Here is a 27,483-nt window from a genome sequence, read left to right as displayed (position 1 = left end):
AGGGGAAAAAAAAGAGGAAGTATAAACGTGTACAAAAACCAGTATTAATCTTTTATTTGGGTAGTTTTTTCTCCCATGAAGTAGAACTGATAGGGAGTTGAAAATAAGCTCACCACAGTATATTCAGGGATGAATTCTAGGGACATATCAGTCTCTGGTGACTCATCTCCATGCTCTACTATAAGAATTATGTTTCTTGGGAGACCAGGCTCATTCCCATGAGGAGTAACAGTCACCATAGGCTGAAGTAGTGAGTTTTGCCCTTCCATTGTCAGAGATCTGTACTAGCTGGGTGGCTCAAGAAACAATGTAGCTGAATATGATTGACGGTGATGAAACAGAGCTTGATGAAATCCTACATGTATTGAAAACCTTGGGCAGGTACTAAAGGTTGATAGAATTTTCATGAAAAGAGCAAATGTACACTCAGCCCTGTGAGGGACAGAGTGAAGTGGAGTAGGGGACAGCAGGAAAGGAACAGATTTAAAGCATCACTTCAGCAAATAAGTGAAAACAAACAAACACTGACTCCTTTGGTTTGATGGAGGATTATATTGTCACAGTTAAATTTGGAGAAAGTCATTAATATAGACACCAGATGTAGATCCTAACCCTTACTCTCAGGCATAAATAAGAATATATTTGATATGAAATAAAATCAATTACAAATAAAACACAAGGATTGATATTTCTGTATGTTTGTGTCTAAATGATCAGAATACAAAGAGTTTACTCTATACATTTATTTGAGGTTAAAAATATCTGTGAAGGCTGGGATTGTGGCTCAGTGGCAGAGGACTTGCCTCGAACGTGTAAGGCACTGGGTTTGATCCTCAGCACCACCTAAAAATAAATAAATAATTAATAAATAAAGGTATTGTATCTATGTACAACTAAAAACATTTAAAAAAATCTGTGAGAAACAGAATTGACAATGTTGAAGGTTACATTAATTCTGTTTCTATTAAAAATGGAGAAGAATGTGGAAGGAAGGAAGTGTGGTAGATTAAATCCTAGAAACAGGTGTCCATTTAAACACCTCATATAAAGTCTTCCAATTCTGTAGTGAATGGGATCACCTGGGTTTTGTGATCACTCAATTTGCTGTTCTGATAAACAGAGAAACTGCATTTTCCTGAACATAGAAGTATAAATGTAGCTATGAATCTCTTTGTATCCCACTTTTTCCTGATTTTCAGGGACTTACAGACTGATTTGGGGAAAGTGAAAATTTAATGTACATTATTTGGTTAGGGTTGATTTACTCATAACATTCATTGACTTCCTTCTATCATTTTTAGGTGTAATTGAAAATGATTAGGGCGCTCTGGTAAGCTCTACTATTTAGAATACATGTATAATATATTATTTCACCAGGGTCCTATTCTAAAAGAATGGCTGTTCCACCTCATACTGGGCATAGCATCTGAAAAATAAGCCAATCTATTAGAAGAGTGAAAACTAGACACAGTAATTGACAGTGCATAATGACAGCTGAGTATCAGCTAATCTGTAAACTTGGTTGAAACACTGCTGAATTTTATAGACAGAAATTAATAGATAAGGAAAGAAAATAGATCCGTGAAAAAGTTTTGATGTCTGGAATTGAAAAAAATTTGTATTACGTAGGTAACTTAGACTTATAAAGAATACTCCCTAGCTGACATCTGGAAGAATAGAGAATCACGTAGGTTTGTAAGTCAAATATACAATATATAAAGCTGTGGCAGTAAGGAATTTGCTTTAGGGTACAAGCATCACAAACATTAGGTAAAAAAGAAAGGAAAGACTATATCAAGGAATCTTAGCTTAGGCCTACCTTAATAGGAAAAGTCTGAGTCTAATTTTCTAAAAATAACTTTGGGTCCTCTAACTGGCCAAAAGAGCTCTTTCTGACAAATCAGTTATCAAGACAAATAGGAGAAGATGTTTATTCAAGTCGAGGAACAGAGGAAACCCAGAATATTTGAAACAGAAACAAGCATTACTATATATAAAAATGTAGCCAACTGAGTGCTCTTATTTGACCACAAAGAATTTTAGAAAAGAGAAGTGTTTTTTAAAAAGTCTAAAAAAATTTAAAAAGAAAAAAAAACTTAAAAATCAAATTTAGAATTCATCACTGAAGTATCATGGAGATTGATAACATGGGAATTGTACATAGGCTGTAACTTGAAAGAAATCCACTGGAATTATTTTGAGTATAAAATCCTTGTGAAATTTCGGATAATAGCTTTGGAATCAGATTTCAATAATAAAAAATTCACTCACGTATAGAGCTTTCCCATGTAGAGGCATCAACTTCCTACTCCAGGGCTTAGTGGGTTTCCTGCAGAGAAAACTGGGCTAGATGATTTTACATGCTGTCGTGAATGATAGTGCACATTCAAAGATGAGTTTTGCATCTTTGGATCCACACAAGTCCTTTTCATTAGCATTAATGGGATTAGAACAGCTTTCTCAAAGTCTCCCAGACCAGCAACTTTAGTATGACCCCAAACTTGTTGAGTTCTACAACTACTGAATAAGAAACTCCCCATGTAGCTGATGATCCCTGGTCTATCAGGATCTCCAGGTGATTCTCGTGAACATTTAAGTCTGACTTCTTCAGGGCTACAGATACAGAGAATAGAGACTTAACTAGAGAATTCAATTGTAAAGCTAAAAGAGACCAGATTGGAGGAAGTGAAAGGCAGAGCAGGAAACAATCAAGGAAAAGAGTAAAGGCAGGGAGGATACAATGGAGATGAAGCCAGGTGGAAGACATCAGGTGGAGGGAAATAATTGTATGAAGAGAGAGACAATTGACGAATTACGAGGAATCAGAAAGGAGAGACTAGGAAGAGAGGATGAGGGCACCAAACTGCCCCCCAAATATTCTGCTTTACCCCTATCCCTGGGAAAATTTAGAGAGATCAGCTCCTTCACATCTCTGTGTGAACACTTTAGAAGTCAGACTAAATATTTTTAATTTAAGGAAACCCACAGGATTTTTTACAACTCAGTGAGAAAATAGTTCTTGCTGTTAATATGACCTCATGAGGCTTATACTGAATTTTATTTAAATAATAAAGAAAAATATCATATATTTAATAACAAGTCAGAAATGTGGGTCATGCCAATTATACACGATATAGTGTGGTATTGGGTGTGTTCATATGTATGTATGTATAGTAGAACTATATGAATAGAATATGACAAATAAATATTTAATGATCATACAATGTACAACCAATATAGTCTTAAGAGAGTAAATGATAAATCATTCATTGATTATGTGTGTACTAGTTCTTTCTTATATTTCATATGCATTTGTAGACTAACTTTAGATGTTTATAATTTGGGAAAGAGCTCAGGTTTTAAAAACGGGTATATATATATATATAAATACACACACACACACAAACACACAAATATATTATGTTTTCAAATGTAGGCAACTATCTTTAATAATGTTAGTACATTTATGCCATTTTATTTTTACTTACAGTTTTTTTGTGTGTGTATGGAGCAATGGGATAAATTTTTAGAGAAATTACCTGAATTTGTGCACTCAAATGTGTTTCCAGCTTCAGAGAAGTTAATCTGAATAGCCATACATTTATTCCAGTGATATCACTATTTTCAGTTTTGGAATGTAATATTTTAAGATTGCCTCCAATGACTCCAAAACCTGTAGCATATTACTTTAAATATCAAATAGGAAAATACATTTTTCAGTTTTTGATGGAATCCAAATAACTTTTAGAATTTGGTTTGTTTAATAAAGTGAAATAATATTTAATTATTAGTAATTTACTGAAAGATAGATATGGCTTAAAAGTGGCATTATTTTCTCCCTGCTTAGCTTCTGTATGGTTTTTATAAACAAAATAATAAAAAGTTTTTAAGTTACTTTAAACTATCATTTCAATGTAACAATCTCTGGAAAAGAATCATTTCATTTTAAGAATAAAATCTCTAGTTATATAAATGAGAGTCTGATTTTATTATACTAAAAGCTACCTTTGTACCACATAGCCACTGTGAATCTTGTCCTTTGTTGTACAAATGATGTAATATGTATGTGATTTTATTTTATTTTTATCGTATTAATTTCAGGTCATAAAAATGACCTTGCCAATTCTGAAATAACATTTTTATTCCTAAAGTAAGAAAAAACTGGCACTCACTGTGCTGATGCAGTCAAAGTGGAAGATGAAATGCAGTTCTGAACGTGTTCAGGCAAAGTTATTAGAAGATTGTGACTGCCAGTTTTGCTCTTTGGACTTTTGACATATGCCATCATATTCTCAATGGTTTAAGCTGCCCTTCTTAGCCAAATTTGCATGAGTAAGGATATGTAGTCAGTAATGAAATTGCCCAAAGAACAACTCTCTTATTCCAGTGAAGGCATTTTTACATTGCCAAATGAGAAATCAGACTACAATATTATCAATCATTAGATGCAGTTTAGATACTTCAAATAAACGTATTAACAAAATTATCCACTAAAGACTGATTTCTCAGGAAATACTTGCCTGTATATCCTGGGATAGACTTGCAGAAGAAATACCAAGTCAAGTGAATATTTGTTGCTCCATTTTTGCAGTGTGCAGTTTTACAATTCTCAGTTTGTCTTTCACAGATGTTTCTTTCATTTCTTTGCAGATAGCTACAGTTACAGTTGTGCAGATAGGCCAGGCAGAGGGCATGCAATGATGTACTAAAATTTCCTGTGCAATTTTCAACATTGATAATAGAGAATCTGCCAAGGTAACCCAAAGAACTGCTACATCTGAAACATAAAAAGTTGAAATCTCAGTTAGTCGTGAACTTCATTTTAATATGTTTAATAAGTTGCATATTTATTTTAAATTGATAGAAATAATTATTTAATAAAAGTGGATTTGGAATGAGCTTTCATAATATTCTGATAGAAAGTGTTCATTCTTGGCAAAGTATAATTTTGTTTACTGTGAAAAATTAAAAGTGGAAAGAACTTTGGTGCTAAATAGGTCTAGACTTAAATGCATGTTCTGCCACTTTATTTGTATATGAGCTAGTATAATATGAACTCTACTGATGCTAAGTGACAGAATATATGTGTGTGTCTAAAATAAATCATTCAAACTCAATCTGAACTCAATGCAATTATTCATCTAAAATATATCAAAAGGTCAATGTCAGATATTCTTTATATTTTTTATTAGACCATTATACTTACACATAGTAGTTGGGTCCATTTTGACAAAGTCATACGTATGTTAGATTTGACTACATTTAAGTCCCTGTTCCATCCCTTTTTTCTTCCTCCCTCACCCTTTTTTTCCTTCCTATACTCTACTGATTTTCCTCTCACTCTTTCATTTATTTTGTATGCTTTTTACATACATAAAAGGTGAAATTCTCTGTGGTATATTTATACATGCACAGAGTACGATTTTGATAAATTCATTCTCTAGTTCTTCCCCTTTCCTGTCCCTCTTCCTACCCTCTTGATCATCTTTCCCTACTACATATTTCTTCCCTAAATCTCTTTTTTCCCTATATTTTTATGATATCCAATTACCTCCCACTTTTTTTTCTTCTTATTTTTCTCTACTCTATAAATGAGACACAAATTCAACCCTGGATTTTTTTAATCTGGCTTATTTCACTTAGTGTGATGTTCTCCATATGATTATTTTTAAAGGCGGTATTATTTTGGATTTTAAAATATCTCTACCCTTGAAGACAATTCATGGATTCATTATTATATTTTATTAAATACAGATTTTAATGTATGTTTAAATTGGCTTTACTTTAATAGCACACATACAAATTAATTTTGCAGTGATTTTAATTTCTCCAAAATATTTTGTTAGTGTTTTTATTGTAATTTTCTCTAATTGAATATTATGGTAAAACTATTGAAGTGGTACTCCCCTTCCCCTTTTCTCCACTGAAAAGTCTTAACTGGGCCTCTCCAGAAACCTTCACCCAGACTGAGTTTAGGACTGTCAGCAGAAGAGTCCAATATAGATACATTTCCTATGTTCATGTTACCCTGTTTACTTGGCCACTGACTGAGAAGATACCAGCACTCCAGGTGCTGGACACCCCCTTACTAGTTTTTCACAAACATATCTAGTATAGTACTTTGAAGAAATGTGCAAACAAGGCCTCTGACCTTGAGCTGGGCTTCACAGAGATGTCTACACTTTTAAGATAAGAGATGTTACCAACTGGGCTCCGTGGTAACAGCTGGCAGGGGGGAGAATAGAAAGGGGAGAAGAAGCTCTCCCCTTCTCAGGTGTTGTCCTTGAAGGGTTAACATGCCCAGAACAGTGAAAGAAAAAACTGCTTTTATGTTAACTTTTGCAGACTGTGAACTTCTGAGCCCCTCCCCTTACATGCTTGGTATAAAACTCTGAAACTACCTGAACTCAGGATTCAGGGGATTAATTGATTACAGCAAAAGCTGTGCCCTCTGAACCTGGCTGCAGCCAAATAAAACTGTTTCCTGCTATCTTCAGTGCCTTGCTTCATTTGTCCCTACAACACTATGAACAAAGTACTAATCTTTTTCTTGATATAGGCAAGGTAAATCATTGGCTCTTTTTCTTTATTTCTCTCTCTCTCTCTCTCTTGCACACACACACACACACACACACACACACACACACACATAACTTTTCAGTATTCCATTTACGTATTCAACCATTATACGTTGAATACATTTTTTGGGTCCTCTGTCTTGGTAAATACCTTAAATGATTAGATTATAAGATGCAATTTTAATATAATTACACATTTTAGAATATGCTAAAGTGCATCTTTTTGAAAAAAAATATATGCATATATAAATTGAAAAAGAAAGTAGTAAGATAAAAAGAAAAACCCTAAACCATTGTGATAATCTTAAGTCCAAAGTAACATTGTGAATTTTAAGCATCATTTATCAAGTATTCAGAGAGTACTTAAGATAATCATATAGACATGTCAATGAGTGGAGATGAACAATGTCAAATCACCTTGCTTGTTATTAGTAATGGAAATTAACCCTAGTGAACTTAAGTCATTACACTTAGAATAAATCTATAGGATGGTGTTTGGAGCTAACCAAAATGTTAAAGTTCAATTATTTCAAGTCTTTCTTCTTGTAGTTTGAAAAAATCTTAGCCATTTAATGCAAGTTTCCAAAGATCACTGAGACTGCTAATGACATGCAGTGCAGTAGTTGCTTTGATGTATTCAAAGCCCTGGCCTTGAAAAGAGAAACTTGATTCTAATTTCTTTACAATTTATTTGGTAAATAAGTTTCTGAGTGATCTATTTTTCTCATTTGCAGAATTTTCAATTGTACCTTCATTTCACAGAAGAGGAGTGAATGTATATATTCCTGGACAAGCATTATTTTTGCTTCCTTTCTCAAATGTCCTTATGAGGGAGTTGCCAAAAGTAAAGATAGAACCGGGAACCCCTGGCTCACACCTGTAATATCAGTGGCTCAGGAGGCTGAGGCAGGAGAATAGTGAGTTCAAAGCCACCAAAAAGGAGATGCTAAGCAACTCAGTGAGACCCTGTCTGTAAATAAAATACAAAACAGGGCTGGGGATGTGGCTCAGTGGTTAAGTGCCTCTGAGTTCAATCGAAAGAAAGAAAGAAAGAAAGAAAGAAAGAAAGAAAGAAAGAAAGGGAGGAAGAAAGAAAGAAAGAAAGAAAGAAAGAAAGAAAGAAAAGAGGGAGGGAGGGATGGATGGAGGGAGGGAGGGAGGAAGATTTATTTCCCTTAACATCCCTTCCAATGTAGGTCTGTTGTGTTAGCCTCCTCTTACCCTGTCTCATTTGCCCTTTGACCATATTATGATGCAATATGACCCTCACCAGATGTGAGTTTCAATCATATACTTCCCAGCCTCCAGAACTATCAGCCAAATAAACTTCTATTGTTAATAATTTGCCCAGTCTATTCTATGATAGAAGCAGAAAGCAGATAATTGACTAAATTCCTCCTACATTTATCTCCATTAACATATCAGTAAAACAAAAATAACAGGTGAGAATTTAACAAGTTGATTCTACATTTTACATGGAAAGCTAAATTTAATCAGTAAATTTAAGGAGAATATTTTTGAAAATTGTCATATGGAGGTACTAGACTAATTAGATACTACAACTGAAAACACAGAACAATTAAAGAAGATGTTATTTGTTATCTATCAGTTGCTAGTAATTAAACATCTAAAACCTACATTACCTATGAAGAATATTCAAATCATTTGTGAACATTTTGGATGAGTCTCAAAAATATACTTACTAGAAATTTGGGTACACAAACACAAATTACTTGATCCCATTTCTGCTTTAAAAATGTAATTTTGTTACAGTGGGTTGGAGGTTGGGTAGATAAGAGAAAAATCAATAAAATGTTACAATGTAAGAAATAGTGCAATAGTTCAGAAAGAAGCGATTATGGTAAGAAGCATAGAACTTTGTGTACATGATGAAAAGTCATCTCAGTATACATTTTAAAAATAGGATCTACAGTTTTTAATAATGGATTGATTTTGTGGAAGAGAGGAGCATTTGTAAGTTCTTCATTTAAGACCATGCAGTTAGGGACAGTGACAATCTTTAGTAAGAAGGAAATTTAGCAGAAGAAATATTGCTTAGAAACAAGAAATTTATAGTTGCTCATAACAAATTTGGGAAATTACTTACACACATAACTTAAAAGTCAGTTGGGTATATATGCAAGTATTGTACCAGGAAAATAGGCCCAAAATACAGATGAAAATTTAGTATTAAACAGATGGTAATTGGCTTAAATCTTGTATTTCAATATTGCAATATTTATGAATTTTCATTTTATTTAAATTTAAGATCTTCAAGAGAATGCTTTCTTCTCATGTACTTATTTCCCATTTTTTAATTTTTAAAATTTTGTTTTTGACAAAGCAGTCAAATTTGGGAAACTTTCAATGTATATATATATATATATATATATATATATATATATATATATATATAAAACTTTGTGTATTACTTTCTCATTAGCATTAATATTTCCATATCTACCAATCTACCTACCTACCTACCTACCTACCTATATACATACTTACCTACTCAAATATAATTATTTATATACATCCTGCTTATAAACATTTTTTTAAAAAATGTCATACCTGGGTAAAATTCACTGCTCTGAAACTTGCTCTTTTTATTTAATGATATGTCTTGGGTATTACTGCAAATTATCATATTCTATTTTCAAAGGTTATACACATTCTACTGTATGAATATATACCCCCTGAAGATCCTCTGGTTATTCTGAAGTTTTATTTATTCCAACAAAAATTACATAGCTGTGGAAGGCTTTGAACAAATATATCAGAGATATAATATTTTCTCTATATATAATATAGGATTATAGGGGCTGGGGATGTGGCTCAAGTGGTAGCGTGCTCCCCTGGCATGCATGTGGCCCAGGATCGATCCTCAGCACCAGATACAAACAAAGATGTTGGGTCCACCGAAAACTAAAAAGTAAATTATAAATATATATTGTAATTTTATATATATATATATATATATATATATATATATATATATATATATATATATAATGTGTATATTCTTGTGGGGTGGTCTAGTGTATTTTTGTGTAGTTGGCTGTTGACATGGGATGGAGGAGGGATTCCAAAAATCTAACTGCTTGCAACTAAATCTTTCTTAATTTTTTTTTTTTAGAGTTACTCTATCCCCATAATTAAGAATGTCTAGTGAGTCCAATATCTCTGTCTTCCAAGTGTTCAGCTTTCTAACCAGTTTCCCCTCAGCCACTAATTTACTTTATTGTCTTATATTTCTCAGTCACACTTATTTGCCTGTTCTCCAGTATCCCAAATTCTGATGAGACAACACTTTTTGTTTTCTTTATTAATTTATTTTAAATTTGTTTATTTGTTCTAATTTGTTACACATTACAGCAAAATGCATTTTAATTCATAGTACACATATACAGCACAATTTTTCATGTCTCTAGTTGTTCACAAAATAGAGTCACACCATCTGTGTCTTCCTACATTTACTTAAGGTTATGATATTTTTCCCCTCCCTTTCTTTGCCCCATCTAAAGTTCTTCCATTCCTCCCTTGTTGTTCCATCCCCATTATAAATCAGCATCCACATATCAAATAAAGCATTTGGCATTTGTGTTTTGGAGATTGGCTTACTTCACTTAGCATAACATTCTCCAGCTCCATCCATTTACCTGCAAATGCTATGATTTTATTCTCTCTCTGTTTTTCTTTTTTAATATTCTTTAGTTGTAGGTGGACACGATATCTTTTCTCCAATGCATGTTTTTGGTGCCTTTGTCTAATGTAAGATAACTGTCTTTATGAGGGTTTATTCTGTACCATTGGTCAACAAGTCTATTTTGGTGCCAATGCCTTGACGTTTTTATTACTATTGCTCTGCAGTATAGTTTAAAGTCTGGCTTAGTGATGCCAACTGCTTCACTCTTCTTGCTAAGAATTTCTTTGGCTATTCTGAATCTCATTTCTCCAGAAGAATTTCATGATTCCTTTGTCTATTTCTATGAGGAATGTCTTTGGGATTTTGGTTGAAATTGCATTAAATCTGTATAGTGCTTTTGATAGTATGGTCATTTTGACAATGTTAATTCTGCCTATCCAAGAACAGGGAGATCTTCTCACCTTCTAAGGTGTTCTTTATTTTTATTTATTTATTTATTTGTTTATTTATTTATTTATTTATTTTAGTTTTCAGTAGTTTTCATTGTAGAGGTGTTTCACCTCTTTAGTTGATTTCCATGTTCCCCCACCCCCAGGTTATTGTAAATACAGTAGTTTTCCTAGTTTCTTATTCAGAGGATTTCTCACTGATGTACACAAATGCCTTTGAGTTATGGGTGTTGATTTTATATCCTGCAACTTTTCTGAATTCATTTGTTAGTTCTAGAAGTTTTCTGGTGAAATTTTTTGGATCCTCTACATATAGAATCATGCTGTTGGCAAATAGTGACAGTTTGAGTTCTTCTTTTCCTGTGGATATCCCTTTAATTTATTTTGTCTTTCTAATTGATGGCTTCTTTCCTATGCTTTTTCTTTCCTTTAACTATACTTTTATGGGTTTTGAGAAAAGTAGAGGGAATGCCAAATACAGAGCTAGACTACTTAACAGATAGTTAAGCATTTGCAAATTAATTAAATTTTTAATTTTTGATCTTTTGATTGATTTATTACAATTTTTTCCAAATACTTCAATATATTTGAATTTATGACAGCATACTTTAAAGTATATGGAGCAATTTATCATCTTTTTCTTTAATTGTTTATAAATCTCATGTCCTTTTTAAAATAGCTTCTCCTGTTTAGGGTATAAAAATATTCATAGTTTGTCCATAGATGAAATACTTAATAAATGGTAATTTTATAATTTATTTCCTTATGTAAATAAGGATACATATATGGATACATATACATAACACATATATCTATGAGTCATATATTTTTCTATAGTACAAAGTATTTATACATAACTCTCCAAAATATGTGTTGATTCTTTGTTTTAATAAATGCTAGAATTACTCTTTTTTTTTCAGGTTTTTTTTTTTTTTTTTTGGTTGTTGTTGTTGTTCCTTTCAAACTTTGTCTTCTATGTATTCATTATAAAGCAAAATTGTTTATTTTTTCTTGTATGATGTCATAGAGAATTTACAGAAGAATTTTGGAAGGATTTCCATATTTAAAACACTTTCTACCCAAAAACTGCTATAAAATTTCAATCATTTAATTTTTATATTCTTCATTAGAATTTTGTGTTTTAGTATGCACTCATTAAAGTTTATTCCTAGATATATTTTGCTAACTTCATAAAAAATTTTTTTCTTCATTTTATTTTCTTTTTTTTTTTTAAAGAGAGAGAGAGAGAGAGAGAGAGAGGGAGAGAGAGAGAGAATTTTAATATTTATTTTTTAGTATTTGGCGGTCACAGCATCTTTGTTTGTACGTGGTGCTGAGGATCGAACCCGGGCCGCACGCATGCCAGGCGAGCGCGCTACCGCTTGAGCACATCCCCAGCCCCTTCATTTTATTTTCTAAGAGAAATTCGTTTCTGATTGAAAACCAACACATTTCTTATATCAATTATTCAATAAGGCATTGTATAGAATTATTTTATTTTTAGTGTTTTTGTTCAAGTTTATTAATTTTCTAGAATTATAAACATTTCATCTGTAAACCACAATAACTCTTTCTTCTTTTTATATTCATACCCACTCATTTTTCATAAATGAGTAGTTATGAATATACATAAATACTTTCAAAAAACTAGATTAATAGCAAGCATCATTTATCTTAATACAATGCTATTAGTATGCCTACATAAAGCTAAATGTCAACCACTTTATATCCAGTTTAACCTTTTTAGTCTTGAATTCTGCATTTATTTATCAATTGCACAGTTCCAGGCTTTTTTTAATTTGCATTTTTCCAATATTTTCTGATGTGTTTCCCTCCCTCCCTCCCTCTCTCTCTCTCTCTCTCTCCCTCCCTCCCTCCCTCCCTCCCTCCCTCTCTCTCTCTCTCTTTCTTTCTTTCTTTCTTTCTTTCTTTCTTTCTTTCTTTCTTTCTTGGTTTTAGATGGACAACATGCCTTTATTTCATTTGTTTCTTTTTATGCAGTGCTAAGAATCAAACCCAGTGTCTCACACATGCTAGGCAAGTGTTCTGCTACTGAGCTACAGCCCCAGCCCAATGTGTTATTTCTTTTAATCTCTCTAATTTGCATTGTTATATTGACCTTTTTAAAACAAAACAAAATAGGTATGTTTTATTTTAATAGTTATTTTAATACATATTATTAACATATATCTGAATGTGTGTAAAAATTTCTTGTTTCCTGTTACCACAGTGTGCAACTTGCATTAGATTTATTTAATGTGTGAATTGGTTTAATGTGTGATTGATATAATTGTCAATATATGTCTGGTTTTCATCTTCTATACATTTTTGAATTAATATAATTGATTTGCCTTATATTTCTTCCATGAATAACCTCTATCTATTGATATATTTTTTAAAGATTAGAATACTGTAATATTTCAGTATCTTTCCCTTTGTGGCTTTTAGTTTCAAAGATTTTGTATATTATATTTTTAGTTTTATCATTTCCATTGTTTGATTCAAATTTCAAGTTAACTCTTTCCTCTCTCTATTTTTTTCCCCTTTCAATGCTGTGGATTGAACCCAGGCCCCTGCCTATGATAGGCAAGTGCTTTACCACTGAGCTACATCCATATCTTGCTGTATTCCTCTTAAAGAAAATAAATGAATCAATGCACTTACAATTAATTCTAATGTCTTTATTTCTGTATTTTTGATATGTTTATGCAATCATAATTTTATGATTGTTTAATTTTATATTCACATTTACATGGAATGCACATTCATTTATAATTCTCATCCAGAACATTCTCCTCCATATTTCGCAGGTTTCTTGGGCTCTTTAGTATTCTAGTTGATTTGTTTGTTGTTTCATTTTATTTAAAGAGAAGCCTAAAAGTCTACATTACTCAAATATTTCTGAAGTTCTCTAATCATATTTGAATCTTATTTTTTATATTTAATGTCAAATTGCATCATTCTTATGCCCTACTGAATATACTGAAATAGTGTTCTGAATTCCTTAAGAAATTCATATGGATTTAACAAGATAAAAACAACAACTTTGATAATTACAATAATTAACAAGCAAATTAACAAGGAAATATTTTCTGATTGTTTATAAAATATTGTAGACAATAATCTGTATTTTTATAACTATATACACTGTGTAAAACGTTTGTGTAATCGCTTCTCCATATCAATATAGTATATCTGAACAGATTTAACACCAGTTTGTATTATTAAAAATATAAAACATAAGAAAATTGCTCCAAAATCACCTGAAAATTTTTCTTCAATAGTGATATATAGAGATGATTGTCCTTAACTCATGTAACTTTCTGTATAATTGCATAGAATTTGAACCCTTCAATGTTTTTTTTTTTTTCAACATGGGGCCCTTGCTGTAGTTGAAATCAGGTATCTACATAGTATCTTTAGATCCCTATCCTTGAGAAAACCTGTTCTATTTTTTTAAATTCAAATAAACCCCATATCATTCAGAACTTAATACTTTCATATGTCCAAAAAAAGATGTTAATTCAGTCAGAAGAATATATGCTGTTCATATTGTATTCATTTCTCATAGGACTCTTTATCTACCACAATTCATAAATATAAGCTATCTATATATCTTATATTAAAATGAATTAAGATAATACTGTTATTATATTATAAAATGTGAAAGAACATTGATTTATAACTAACAACATTTTTCTGTAAAAATACTAATGAGAGATTAAGTAGAAGATGTATTGAAATGGTTAGTCATTTGCTCCCAAACGCAGAATTTCCATGAGTGTAGCAACATTCATTTATCATCACCTACCTGCTAAGTGTCAGGTTTTCCAGCCAGTTATTATGAACATTGGAAATGGCCCTAGAAATTGTCAAGATGCTTCCAGAAGGCAAAACCAACCAACCACATACTATTACATCAAGCATTTTGTCCTAATAATAACTAATATTGTACAGTGCTACTATAAATGGAAGCTGGAAGATATACACTGACAAGTACATCAATATTTTGATAACACCACACGGAAATTAGAATGGCATATATAATATGTATTATATATGTATTATTGATAATATTTATTATTTAAATTATTAAATAAATTCAAATAATTTTTTTAGAAAATAAATTGAGCTAAAAGACCTTATGGAATATTCTGAATTCTAATTATAGTAGATAAAAGTAATAATATGAACAAGAAAGAATAATTTTTAATTGCATTAATAAATAAATTCTGAATTGTAATTAAATTTGATACAAGTAATAATTTGAGCAAGAAAATGCAGAAAACTATTTGATGAAAGTTTGTACTACAATGTTATTGTTTTCAATATAATGATTAAGAGGTGTTTTTAATGAAGAAATGCTTTTTCTAGAAAGAGAAAAAAATGAAGTGTATAACTACTTATTCCCCTAAGTCCTAAGGTTATGATCTATATGCTTTACATTATGTAGGTCCTTCATTAATAATAGTGACTAGGTAATCATTAAATACATTTTGAATTTGTGAGCTATGCTGAAGAAAAAGGTCATCTTCTGAAAGGTACTGCATAAACAGCTTCATGAAATTCAAAGTCTTACAAAATAATTTGCAACGTAATGTAAAAAGGTTAGGGCTATAAAATGCTATTTAGATATTATGAAGTAAAATAAAAAATCTGTCCCAGGTAGTAAAAAAAATCATATAACATACATAAAATTCCTTTATTGTTTGAAATATGAAATAAAATCTTGAAAAGTCATAGAATATGAAGCTATAATGTAGGCAAACTATGATTTAAATGCATAAGTTAAGTATTGGTTTGCACCTAACAGAAAAAAATACATGAGGGATAATTGTGAATACATGAGCTAAGCTTCAACACATACCATAGTTGAAACTTAATTATACAAAGTGCTTCATTTAATGAAGCTTATTATAATTAGTTTTGGCATGCATATAGATAATATAGTGGTATCTACTTTAAATTACTTAAATGAATTAAGTAATGACCTGCATATCACTTTACAGTAAAATTTAAGGCAGAAAGGTTATTTGTTTTTCCAGGGCATGATAAAGAGGAAAAAGAAATCTGTGCATGCAAGTGTAATAGAGAAAATAATCCAGTCAGGAGAAAAAACATGGTTTAGAGGTATCAGAACTAAACACAAAAATTCACTTGTACAAAAAATAAATTATTTCCATATGGAATTCAGTTTACTGTTGAGAGCCTTCCATAGGCGGTGTATGGACTGTGTTGTGCATCTTAGCCTAATGAACAGGATAATCTGGTGTCTGGGATCTTGCAGTGGACATTTTCTCTAGTTTATTGCCCAGAGACATTGTGAATTTCTATTGCACTCTGCCATGTCTCACACTGCACTGGAGATGGTAGTGACTTGCCAAGATGCCAATCAACCTGCTAACTGCAAGTCTTCAGGAAGCAAGAATCCACCCTTGAAACCTTACCCCTGCCTTTGATGTAACCCCTTAAACCATGGGAGCCATTTGCTATTGTTCAGCTCCAGCTTCTATGTGGGCTGGACCAATCAGGATCTCCCCTTTTAAAACTATCTCTCCTGACTTTGTCTTTTGTTCTTGCTATTTATTCTAGATTTCAATTTCTCTATGTGGGCTGGACCTATCAGGATCTCCCCTTTTAAAACTAGACTTCAATTTCTCTGGTGACTTATAGTTATATATAGTTTATATTTTATTTGTTTATTTTTTGTATTGTTTTGGTGTGGTTTCTTAAAAGTAAAATATAAGTACATATGACTCTTGTTTGGTAGGTAGAAAAATTTATGGTAGATCCAAAACTGAAAATAAATACAAAGGAAGCAAGTCAACTCATAAATAAAACATCACTGTCATCATGGCAGAAATTGTAATAGTCTTAGCAATAAATAATTATTAAAATTATTAGAATTCCTAGTTCAGAAATAATTTTTAAAACCTTGATCAAAATATATTTCTTTAGCAAATTCACATGAATTTCTATTTGTACAATCCTCCTGACTCAACAGAAACAGGCTTTGAAACTATACCTGATTTCTCATGAATTTTTAGATTTTACACTTTGAAATAGAACTCTTGCTTATAACTGAAACATAATGTTTTGGTTATATTTAGCATTACATAGAAATTCAGATGCTACTAAAATAGCCTATAAAGGAGAAACACTTAATTTAGCTTTCAGAAAGAAGTCCGTAAAATACATTGCTACCACATGTACTACTTATATGTTCAGAAAGAAAAAAATTACATAGACCTTAGGTGTTTTTGTTTGTTTGTTTGTTTGTTTTTTGTGGTGCTGGGAATTGAACCCAGGGCCTTATGCATGTGAGGCAAGCTCTCTACCAACTGAGCTATATCCCCAGCCCCATACCTTAGTATTTTAAAAATGCATTTTTGCTTTCTGAATGAAATGGAAACAACAAGATATGTAATCTAAAGAGAATATAAATTTACTTATGGATAAAAATTACCTCATCAGGCATCAGTATCTTTTTTTTTTTTTGCAGTATCTTCTATTTGGGGTGGGCTTGTTAATAAATATTTGATGATTGTATGAACTGATATTTTCAATATGCTATAGTTTTGGTGGCTAGTAGGGATTGCTGACTTAGGCATAAATTCGTATCTTCAAAAGAAGTTGTAGTCATGAACACTTCATGCTTTGGGCCTGATGTTCAGAAAATATGATGGCATACTTACCAAAAGCTGTTCTAAAGTTGCAAGTGGCAACACAACTGGTGGATATTTTTTAAATTTAAATAATATTTTTTCTCACTAAATGTTTTCCAATTTTTCAGAAAATGTTTTTTAAACACTTTAGGGCAGAAACGTGGTCCTGTGTGAAATACTTTATTTACATTGTACATTTTATGCTGCACTCACATACATTATGCTTCAAGAGAAAATTGTTAATGCATTATTTATCTGTTAACATTATTAGTAGTGTCATTCACTAGAAATAACTTCTTTAATTTAATATTATAGCAATTCTATAATTTTTTTTATTTAAAGATATACTCTGTAAATTTAATTTAAACATTTCTTTATTCTGGCACTCTCTCTCTGGCAATGGCCCAGATTCTCACTTGAATGTATATTTTGTAGTTTACCCCCAAAATGTCTCTTCCCTGAGAAAGTCCATAATCTCCTTTCCTGAATAACCTTTTCTGAATAAATCTCTGTGTCTCTGAGAAACAACAACAACAAAAAGTTCTTCATCCCAAACCATACAGACATTTTTCTATATTTCTTCAGTGATATAAAAATTTGTAACTCTACTTTCAAATCTATAAATACATTTTGAGTCTGTTTCTATTCTACAAGGTCAAAGGTTGAAATTCACTTTCATTTATGGTCTCTTACTGAGCTCTTTCCTTGATACCATTTACTAAATAACCCAGTTAATTCACATCAAATTATGGCCAAATGTCTCATTTATAGAAGTAAAATGTTATGTGTTCTCAGAGCTCTCTTTGGCCCATCTGTTTTTCTTACAAAGTCTTCATATGTAGACTATCATGCTAGATGGCACATGAAGTCCCACCTGATTACTCTTCTTTTTCAAAGATTACATTGATTTAAAAGACATTATTTTTTCTCTAGATTTTTAGAATGTGTTTATTAACTCATACAACAACCTTCAATTAAATTTTGGTAATATACTGTGTGAATTAATTGGGTAATAATTGTTTTAGTCAATTTAACTGAACATAATAATAGAGTTTTATGACAGAAAACAAACATATTTTGTTATTTCTAAGATTTCTATGTGTTTTGTTGGTATACTAGTTGATGTCACGTTGTGTAATAAGTTTTGATATTTTAACTGATGGAGAGAAATTGCTATTTTTTTAAAAAAAAAGTGCTTATATCTGCTGAATCTGCCAGACTACATCCTTTGTACTAATTTTGATGGAAAAAGAATTCTTTCCCTTATCAGTATTCTTTTAAGGTTCATCCACATTGAGGCATGTACAACTAATCCAATCTTTTCTATTGCTGAATAATATTCCATTGCTAAATAATATCCATTGTATAGATACAACACATTTTATTTATCTATATTATAATTTGATGAACTTTGAGACAATTAAAAATACTATACGAACATTCACAATAGGCTTGACCATTTTTTTTTTTTTTTGCTTTTCTTGAGTATATAAAAAGTGGAGTAGTTAGATCATTTGGCAAGTCTGATTAAACATTTGAGGAACTGACAGAGTATTTCCAAAGCACGGATTCATGTTATTACCTCACCAGAAGTCTGTGAGTTCTATTTCTCCATAGCCTTGAAAACATCAACACTTCTTTTGCCTATTTTTTAAATTATAACCATATTGTTTGTTGTAAAATGGCAAGTATATCTACTTTCATTTTCATTCTTTCATCATTAAGTATAATAATAATTTAGCTTTATTTCTTTCCCATTTAAATATTCTTTATTAGATTGTAAAAGTTCCACTGAATGTGTTTAACATGAAATGGTGTAAAATCTTGCCAAATGTTTTGTTTTTTGCATCTCTTAAACCTATTGTGCAATTCACTTGTCTTTTCTTCCTTAATTACATGATAAGGCATAATACATTAATAGATTTTAGGTTGTTCAAGCAACTTTGTATTATTGTGATAAATTCCACTTATCATAGTATATAAGTCTTTTTATATGTAATGATATCATTGTGCTGAGTGTTCTTTGCTTTAGATTAATAAAATGTTAGTTGGTAGTTTCTTGTCAGTTTCATTGAAACATTGTATTATTGGCATCATAGATTGTTACATTGTTTCCTCCCTCCTTCTATTTTAGAAAGTTTATAAGTATCTTCTATTAATTCTGCTTTAAATATTTGCTAGAATATACCAACAACGTCATACAGTTCTGGTTATTTATTAATCTTGCTTATTTACTTACTGATTCAAATGTTTTATAAATTCTATAAATCTAATCAATTTTTAATTTATTTTTGTATTCTCAGTAATTTGATTTTCTGAAAATTTCCCCATTTCATAGTATTTTAACATATTTTGACATATAATTTAATAGTAGTCTCTCATTCATGATTTCAGCAATTTGAGTATTCTGATTTTTTTTTCTTCATGTAGGTAAATTTTTATTCACTTTGTTATTACTATAAAAGGATAAATTTTGATCTCATTGATATTCTTCATTGCTTATCTGGGCTCTTTTTTAAAATTTATTTTACTCTTTTTAATTTATTTCCTTCTGCTTGTTTTACTTTGATTCTCTTTTTCCTTTATTATTTTATTATGTAAATTTAGGATATTGATTGAAACCATCATTTTAGAGCAATATTTTTTTATTTCTTTAATGTTACTTTTATATATTTTATGAGTTACATTTTTAGTAGTTATTCCAGAACTTGTCATACAAATCTTAGCTTATCAAAATATACCACAAATTTATATTAACTTAATTTTAGTGTGATATAGATAAGTTTCACCTATATAGATCTATTCAATCTTCATTTCCTTTGTGTGTGTGTGTGTGTGTTTGTATATGCTACCATTACCATACACAATGAATCTGTAATGTAACAGTATATATCAGTTATATAAGATTATGTAAATATTTGATATTCATATTCAAAATTGTAAACAAAACAATGATGACTACAAAGTATTATGAAATCCTTCAATAATGACTTATTATAAGTTTTTCAAATATTGGAGATATTCTTTATTTAAACAATACATAAATACCTGGATGTATTGACTTCATCTTTAAAAAAGATTTTATGTTGGCACTTGTTCTCTTGATAGTCAGTTGTATTTTGCAGACACCTTTTGGCAGCACATCTCGGAATGCACAGACACAAATATTCCTGACTATCTTCTTCACTCAAACAACTACATTTCTTTGCAGAACTCTAAAAAAGAAAAAAAAAGCAATAGTAATGTTTTCACTTTCCATCATAAAACACCATGTTTGTCATTTCAAGTTTGGCTTTCATGTTAGACTTTATGAATTAAAATTTTGTGTTCCTGTGGTAAGAATAAACAAAATTCACTTTTGATTTATATCATAATCATTTTCTGAGTCATATACTGTTCAGACTCAAATCTCAAATTATAATAAGCATATATTTTACAAAAATTAAATATATGATCATTCATTATACAAATATTTCAAACCTTTTTTTCATTTATTTTTATCTAATTTTCACTGATATTCCTTGAGTGTTAAATGGCATTGTGAAAATATCATTAAATGGAGAAACAGGTCTATGGAAAATTCATTTCTGGTATCAAAACTTTTTTTTTTCCCTCTATGAGAGAGTATTTGAATTCTCCTTATCTTTTTAACAATTTTAGAAGTATGCCACATATTGTCAATGGATTATCATGAAAAAGAGGTGAATTTTGCCACCAGGTAAGAAACCTCTTAAGGAGAGGTTAAACCCAGTCTTGTTCTTTCCTAATTGCTTAAAACAACACTAATATAGCAAAAGAACTTCAATTTAGCATCCTTCTTTTTATCAGTTTCCTCTGGATATTTCCATATTTTCTTGAGATCGGGTTTATGGCAAATAAGTTATTTTCTATGAATAAAAACAAGTTTAGGAATTTGGTTTCATGATCTGAACCTTTGGTGGCAAAAGTTTGATGGCTTATAGAAATCTAGTCTTTGTTGGGTAAGAGTAAACTGAGAATTTGTTTTTTTCATTTTTATTTCGTGCTCAATTCAAGGAAGAATGTCAAGTCCACCAGAAAAGAAAGAGTTCTTAATCATTGACAGGTAAGTAGGGATTTTTTCAAATGTTATTTACATATGCATTGTGGCTAAAATTTTATAATTAAAACTGTAGACCTCATCTGTCTCTGTATTTGTTTACAATGCAGGAATGACTTTATTTCCAACAGTTTGGACATGCTATGATTTCCTAGATTCAGAAAGTATTAGTTGTATAAGCTCTTAAATTAAAGGATTACTGTTATAATTGGCTTACAAAATTAAATAAACACATATAAGAAACAACAAATATTAGCATTTTATTACTTTATTTTCCCCTTCTCATTTTACACACACACTCATAAATACAAACAATACTAGTTTGGCTTTGAGAAAATTGAGCTATAACACATTGTTCCCCCAAATGTAGTATTTCTAATGAAAACAAGTATATTATCTTTCATTACCTTAGAAAAATGATCAAAGAAGAAAACCTAGCTGTAGTACTACATTTCTAATATATAACTTGATTTGAAATTTTCTTATTATTGTAAACCAGTGTATAAATCCTTCACCTGCAGCATAATCAGAAAACAAAACAACAGTAACTTTGAATTACCAATATGTGGAAAAGACAAAAGCATCAGTGTTACTAGTTTTGGCGCCCCCCCCCTCTCTTTTTTGACCTTATTATTTTGTAGAGATTGTATTGGGAGGTTTAGATTTACATGCCTGCCATGACCTTGATTGCCTTGAAAGTTATCCCAGCTGATTTGCTTTAATTATGAAGGCAATATAATTTAGTTATTCTTATTTTAAAATTCATTCCACTTATTTTGTATATATAAAGATACATATACATACATATAAATGCTAATATGTTTTCTTGATTTTTGGTATAAGCTTTCAAAATTTTTAACATTATCAATGGACTTCATCATGCACAATGTTGTCAAACTTTTCACATATACAGTCTTTTTGAAGGGTTAAATGATATGGGTTTCAAAAAAGTAGGTGAGACTACACTATTCAACATGGTACCTCAGACACTGACTTTGGGTGCATTTGTTTGCTGGGAATTATTCATGTTTTACTTCTGTGTCTCTGACAGCTACTCCGGCAGTCACTGCCCCACTAGCAGTGTTTTCCTCATAGTTTCTATTTGTTTATGTTGCCTGTTTCAGCAGTGTGATCAGGAGTATATGTAATAATATGTTTGGTCCACAAAAGACTAAAAGAGCATAGCTTCCCAGATATTGGGTAAAAACAAAGTTTTCTTTATTAGTTTATTTGTTTGCATCTTTTAGTGTAGTCTGTGTGAGTTCAGTAGAGCACAAAAAAAAAAAAAAAAAAAAAAAAAAAAAAAAAGAAGGGACTAAGAGCTAATCACACTAAGCCTAGAATCTATGAAGACTTAGATGTGCTTATTAAACTATATTAACTAAAGCATAAATAAAACAAGTCATGATTTGTTAATTTATAATAGAAAAAGTCTCAAACTAAAGAATCATTGTATTTGTAACTACTATAAATCTAGGTAACTAAAAATACACAATAAATTATTGAGAAAGAGCAATTTTTTACAACATGGGATACTAGTACAGAATTCAAAGTCAGGCTCAGTATAATTTTCTCTGAATATATGCTTTACTTTTTACTTTATTTTTACAGTATTAATTATTGGGGATTTCAAATAAACTGAGGGTTTCTGTTCTGGTTTTGTTTTTTGTTTGTTTGCATGAGAGATGACTGAATTATATTTGAAAGCAAATAAAATTTACAGTCAAAGAGACCAGAAAAGCGCATCTCAGTTTCCAAATAACCTTGAGCAAATTCTTCAGCTGTATGCACTTTGGTTTCTGTATAGTGATAGAAAACATCCACTTTTCATAGTCCTCATGAGGAAAAAAAGGTTAAATGACTTCCCAACTTATGAAACTAGCAAGAAGTCAGCACATAGCACAATTCTCAACCCATGGTAAATTCTGAATAAATATTCACCGTCTTTATGAGTGGTAGAACTAGGATTTAGACTCAGGTATCCTAAGTCTATGTGTTTTAGGTGCTGTCACCTGTTATCTATCATTTTCACAAAGTACAGCTGAACAGGAACAAGAATGTTATTCCATTATGCTTCTTGAATTTATTTTAATAAGTTCATGATAGTTATACATAAATGTAGAATTCATTATGATTTGTTTATACAAGCATATGACATAGTTTAGATAATCCATTCTCTTTTTCCTCCATTTCCCTCTACCTCTACTCTTTCCCTTGTTCCCTTCCTCTACTCCACTGTTCCCCTTTCTATTTTCCTGAAATCTTCTTCTCCTCTGTTTTTTAAATTTTTTATTTCTCTCTAGCTTCCACATATCATAGAAAACATTTAATTATTTACTCCCTGGCATCTGCTTATTTCACTCAGTATTATGTTCTCTTGTTCCATCCATTTATCAGCAAATGACATAATTCCATCCTACTTTATGTCTTGATAAAACTCCCTGTGTCTCTCTGTGTGTATAAGTGTTATAATATACATATATACACACATATATGTATATTATACTCTCTTCATCCATTTCTCTGTTGAGTGACACGTAGATAGACTGGTTCCACAACTTGGCTATTGTCAACTGTGGAATAAATAATAATAAACATTGGAACGCATGTATTAGTATAGTATGTTCTGTTTCATTCTTTCAGATAAATACCAAGAAGTGGAATAGTTGGGTCATATGGTGGGTCCACTCATAGTCTTATGAGGAATCTCCATATTGCTTTCCAAAGCAGCTGTACTAATTTGCAGTCCCAACAACATGTATAAGTGTACTTTTTCTCACATTCTCACCAGCTTTTATTTTTACCTGTATTTTTGAAGATTACCACACTTACTGGAGTGATATAAATTCAGTGAGTTTTCATTTGCATTTCCTAGTTTAATACTTTTTCATATATTTTTTGCTATTTGTATTTCTTCTTCATAGAAATGTCTGTTTAGTTCATTTGCATATCTATTGATTGGTTTGTTAGTTTTTATTTTGTATTTTTGTTGTAAACTTTTGTAAGTTCTGTATGAGAGGAGTGTGCGTGCATGTACTGGGAACTGAACCCACAGATATGTTTTACCACTTAGCTACACCCCAAATCCTGAAAGAACTTGAAAATATCTTGTTTAATCATTTCCTCACAGGTATGCCTAAATCAAGGATCTGCTTAATGAAGTATATTATCTCTTGAAAATTTTATGCAAATGTGTTACTTATGTGTGTAAATTATTGTGAGGGAACTATTCTTAGTTTCATCAAATTTTTCAAGGACTCTCTGATCAAAGAAAAGGATTGTGATCTATTAATGCATACCAAAGAAATCACAAGAAATAAAAAGTATTTGAGAAAATCCTGTAGCTGTATATGTTATTTTGGGGTGTGTATATATACAAACAAAAGCAAATATCTATTTCTACACATATTAGTTTGTATCATTTATAATGTCAATATAAAATGTATAAAAATTAATTACTTCTTTTTAGAATTTAAAAATACTTATTTAAATAAGAAATGTAATAAAATCACAAGTCTAGGTAGTAGAAAGTCTTTTCTTCACAAAGAAAAAAATGTAAAGTAGAGTCAGTGGAAATTCCTTCTGAGATTTTACTATCATCACTTACAAACTAAATACAATATTATAATATAGAAATACCTTCTGTTATATAGATGCTAAGCTACCTGAAAGATATTTACAATATACATGCAGAATATATTTTGAATATATATAAAAGTAAGCAATTCTAGTCAAAGTATGACAACTCTCAGTTTAAGAATAGTCTTATATTTTTCTATGTCATTTTGTCAGATTTTATATTAATATGTAGGGTCTCTCAGCAAAGGAGTCATTATGAGATGAATATTACTAACATTTAACATATGAAACGTATGGCACAATTATTAGCTCTGTTTATTAAATCAATATGAGAAGTTACATCATAGATAGGCAAGAATGAATTCTTAATAATGATATGTAGAAACATGGTACTTAGATTTTGTTAAAGTAAAATGTGCATACTTGGGAAAAGACAGGTATAGGTTCTATGACTTCACCATCTAGATGGCCACATCAGTCAGGTGATCCTTAGACCAAATCGTTCTTATGCCTTACTAAAATCTCTCAAAATTTCTTTGGGGCCTCATTTGGAACTTACTGTTCTTTGGATGGTTCTGGAATGTATCCTCCAAAATCTCATGTATAAGACAACGCAAGAAAGCTTAAAGGTGGAATGATTGGGTTATAAGATCCTTAACCTAATTGGGCAGTAATCCTTTGATAGGAATTAACTGGATTATAATTGTAGGCAGAGAGAGTGTGACTGGAGGAGGTGGTCATTAGGGGCATGTTTTGACCTTGGTGAGAAGAGAATGGTCTTTCTCTTTCTCTGCTTCCTGGTGCCATGTTCTCAGCTGCTTTCATCTACCACAACTTCTACCACGATGTTCTGTCTCATTTCAGGTAACAAGGAATGGCCTTGGCTATCTATGAACTGGGAACTCTGAAACCATGAGCCTCAAAATAAACTTCTCTTTTAATTATTTTTGTCAGGTCTTCTTGTTCAGGGCAGGAAATAAAAAAGATGACTAAAATATGGAGACAGGATTTTGTACAAGTGGTTGCTGATATAAGTTCTTTTGTATTCTTCTCAGTCTCTTATTACCACACACATTTCTTCATTTATGTAATAATTCATGTGAGTATCTCTTTAATAGATATAATTTCTCAATGGATAATCTGAAACTGCATTATTCACCCAGGGGAAATTTTGACATGAATAACATTGTTCATTTGACAGATGCAATTAAACAAAAAAAGGAAAAATCCTCATGAGGAGATTCTCTTTCCTGTGTGTCTTCAAGGGATTACTTTGTTAAATGCATAGACTGACTCTTTTATTTTTATACTTCTGGGATTAATAAGCTCTAAGTTTTTAAGTATGTGGCTCCATAGAATTGTGGAGTTTGTGAGTTATTGGTTAAACTGTCCATAGCAACTTGTTTGTGTGCATGTGTATGTGTGCATGTGTGTGTATGGTATTGTGTATGCATATAGAATTTTTAAAACAGGCTTTTCTATATATAAGCATCTACTACTTTTGGCAGATGGAGATAATTAATTTTTTGCAAACTTTTTGTTTATTTCCCCTTCATTTACTGTTTTTTTCTTTTGTTTAGAAATAATTAGAAATCAATTGTTCATATGTATTCTATTTTTCATTTGTTCTTTTTAGATATACATGACAATAAAGTATATTTTGACATATTATATATACATGGAGTATAACTTTTTCTAATAGGAGACCCCTTTCTTGTGGTTGTACTGATGGTGTATTGCAATATGCACACAGGAAAATTGTGTCCAATTCATTCGACTGTCTTTCTAATTCCATGCCCCCTCTTTTACATGAACAATTTAGAACTATGGTTCACATAGACTAAAAAATTTACAAGAAATAGGTAAGGATTAAACAGTTTATGTATGTTTTCCATTTGCCAAAACTTCACGAAATATGAAAATCATATTATTATGTTTGGGCAATATTGTTGGTCTTTCTTATGAAAAGAAACTAGAGCTTGTGCCTTTAAAATCAAAGCATTGATTTTTAAAATATATGAATGAAGATTAAGAACATAAAACAAAGGCAAGAGCAAAAGATTTAAAACACAAAGAATGGATATGGATTATTAATTATCAATAAATCTTGAGAACCTGAGAAATGATAGAGAAGTGACTAAAGTAGCAGAAAAACAGTAGTCCAAATACAATATATATATATATATATATATATATATATATATATATATATATATATATATAAAACGAGAGGGATAAATATGAATGAAGAGGCTAACTTATTTAGTTAACTATTTAAAATAATTTTATTTATTAAAAAAGAACTCACAAGATTTCCTGATTAAAATTACACTTCAGAAAAGTTAGAATGATTCAATTTAATGTTAGAAGAACTATTCTGTCATTTTTTACTCAGATTATCTTTAATTATAAAAATATGAAATTAAAATAATTTAAAATTTAATAAAGGATATAATATTAAAGAACTTAAATATCATAATTTTTTATC

The 27,483-nt window shown here is 30.7% G+C and overlaps 1 protein-coding gene across 1 annotated transcript in view; it reads right to left on the bottom strand.

The window, feature by feature from the left end:
* The window catches only part of Eys (EGF-like photoreceptor maintenance factor), a 1,514,165-nt gene that overhangs the window by 1,339,598 nt on the left and 147,084 nt on the right, over positions 1-27,483 (bottom strand). The window contains 4 exon segments of the mRNA XM_077109730.1: positions 2,477-2,613; positions 4,521-4,777; positions 20,387-20,553; positions 27,304-27,311. Of these exon segments, the coding sequence (XP_076965845.1) occupies positions 2,477-2,613; positions 4,521-4,777; positions 20,387-20,553; positions 27,304-27,311 (569 nt within the window).

Source organism: Callospermophilus lateralis, chromosome 6 (assembly GCF_048772815.1).
Source record: "Callospermophilus lateralis isolate mCalLat2 chromosome 6, mCalLat2.hap1, whole genome shotgun sequence".
In the NCBI taxonomy this organism is placed as follows: Eukaryota; Metazoa; Chordata; class Mammalia; order Rodentia; family Sciuridae; genus Callospermophilus; species Callospermophilus lateralis.
This window is presented reverse-complemented; position numbering and strand designations above follow the sequence as displayed.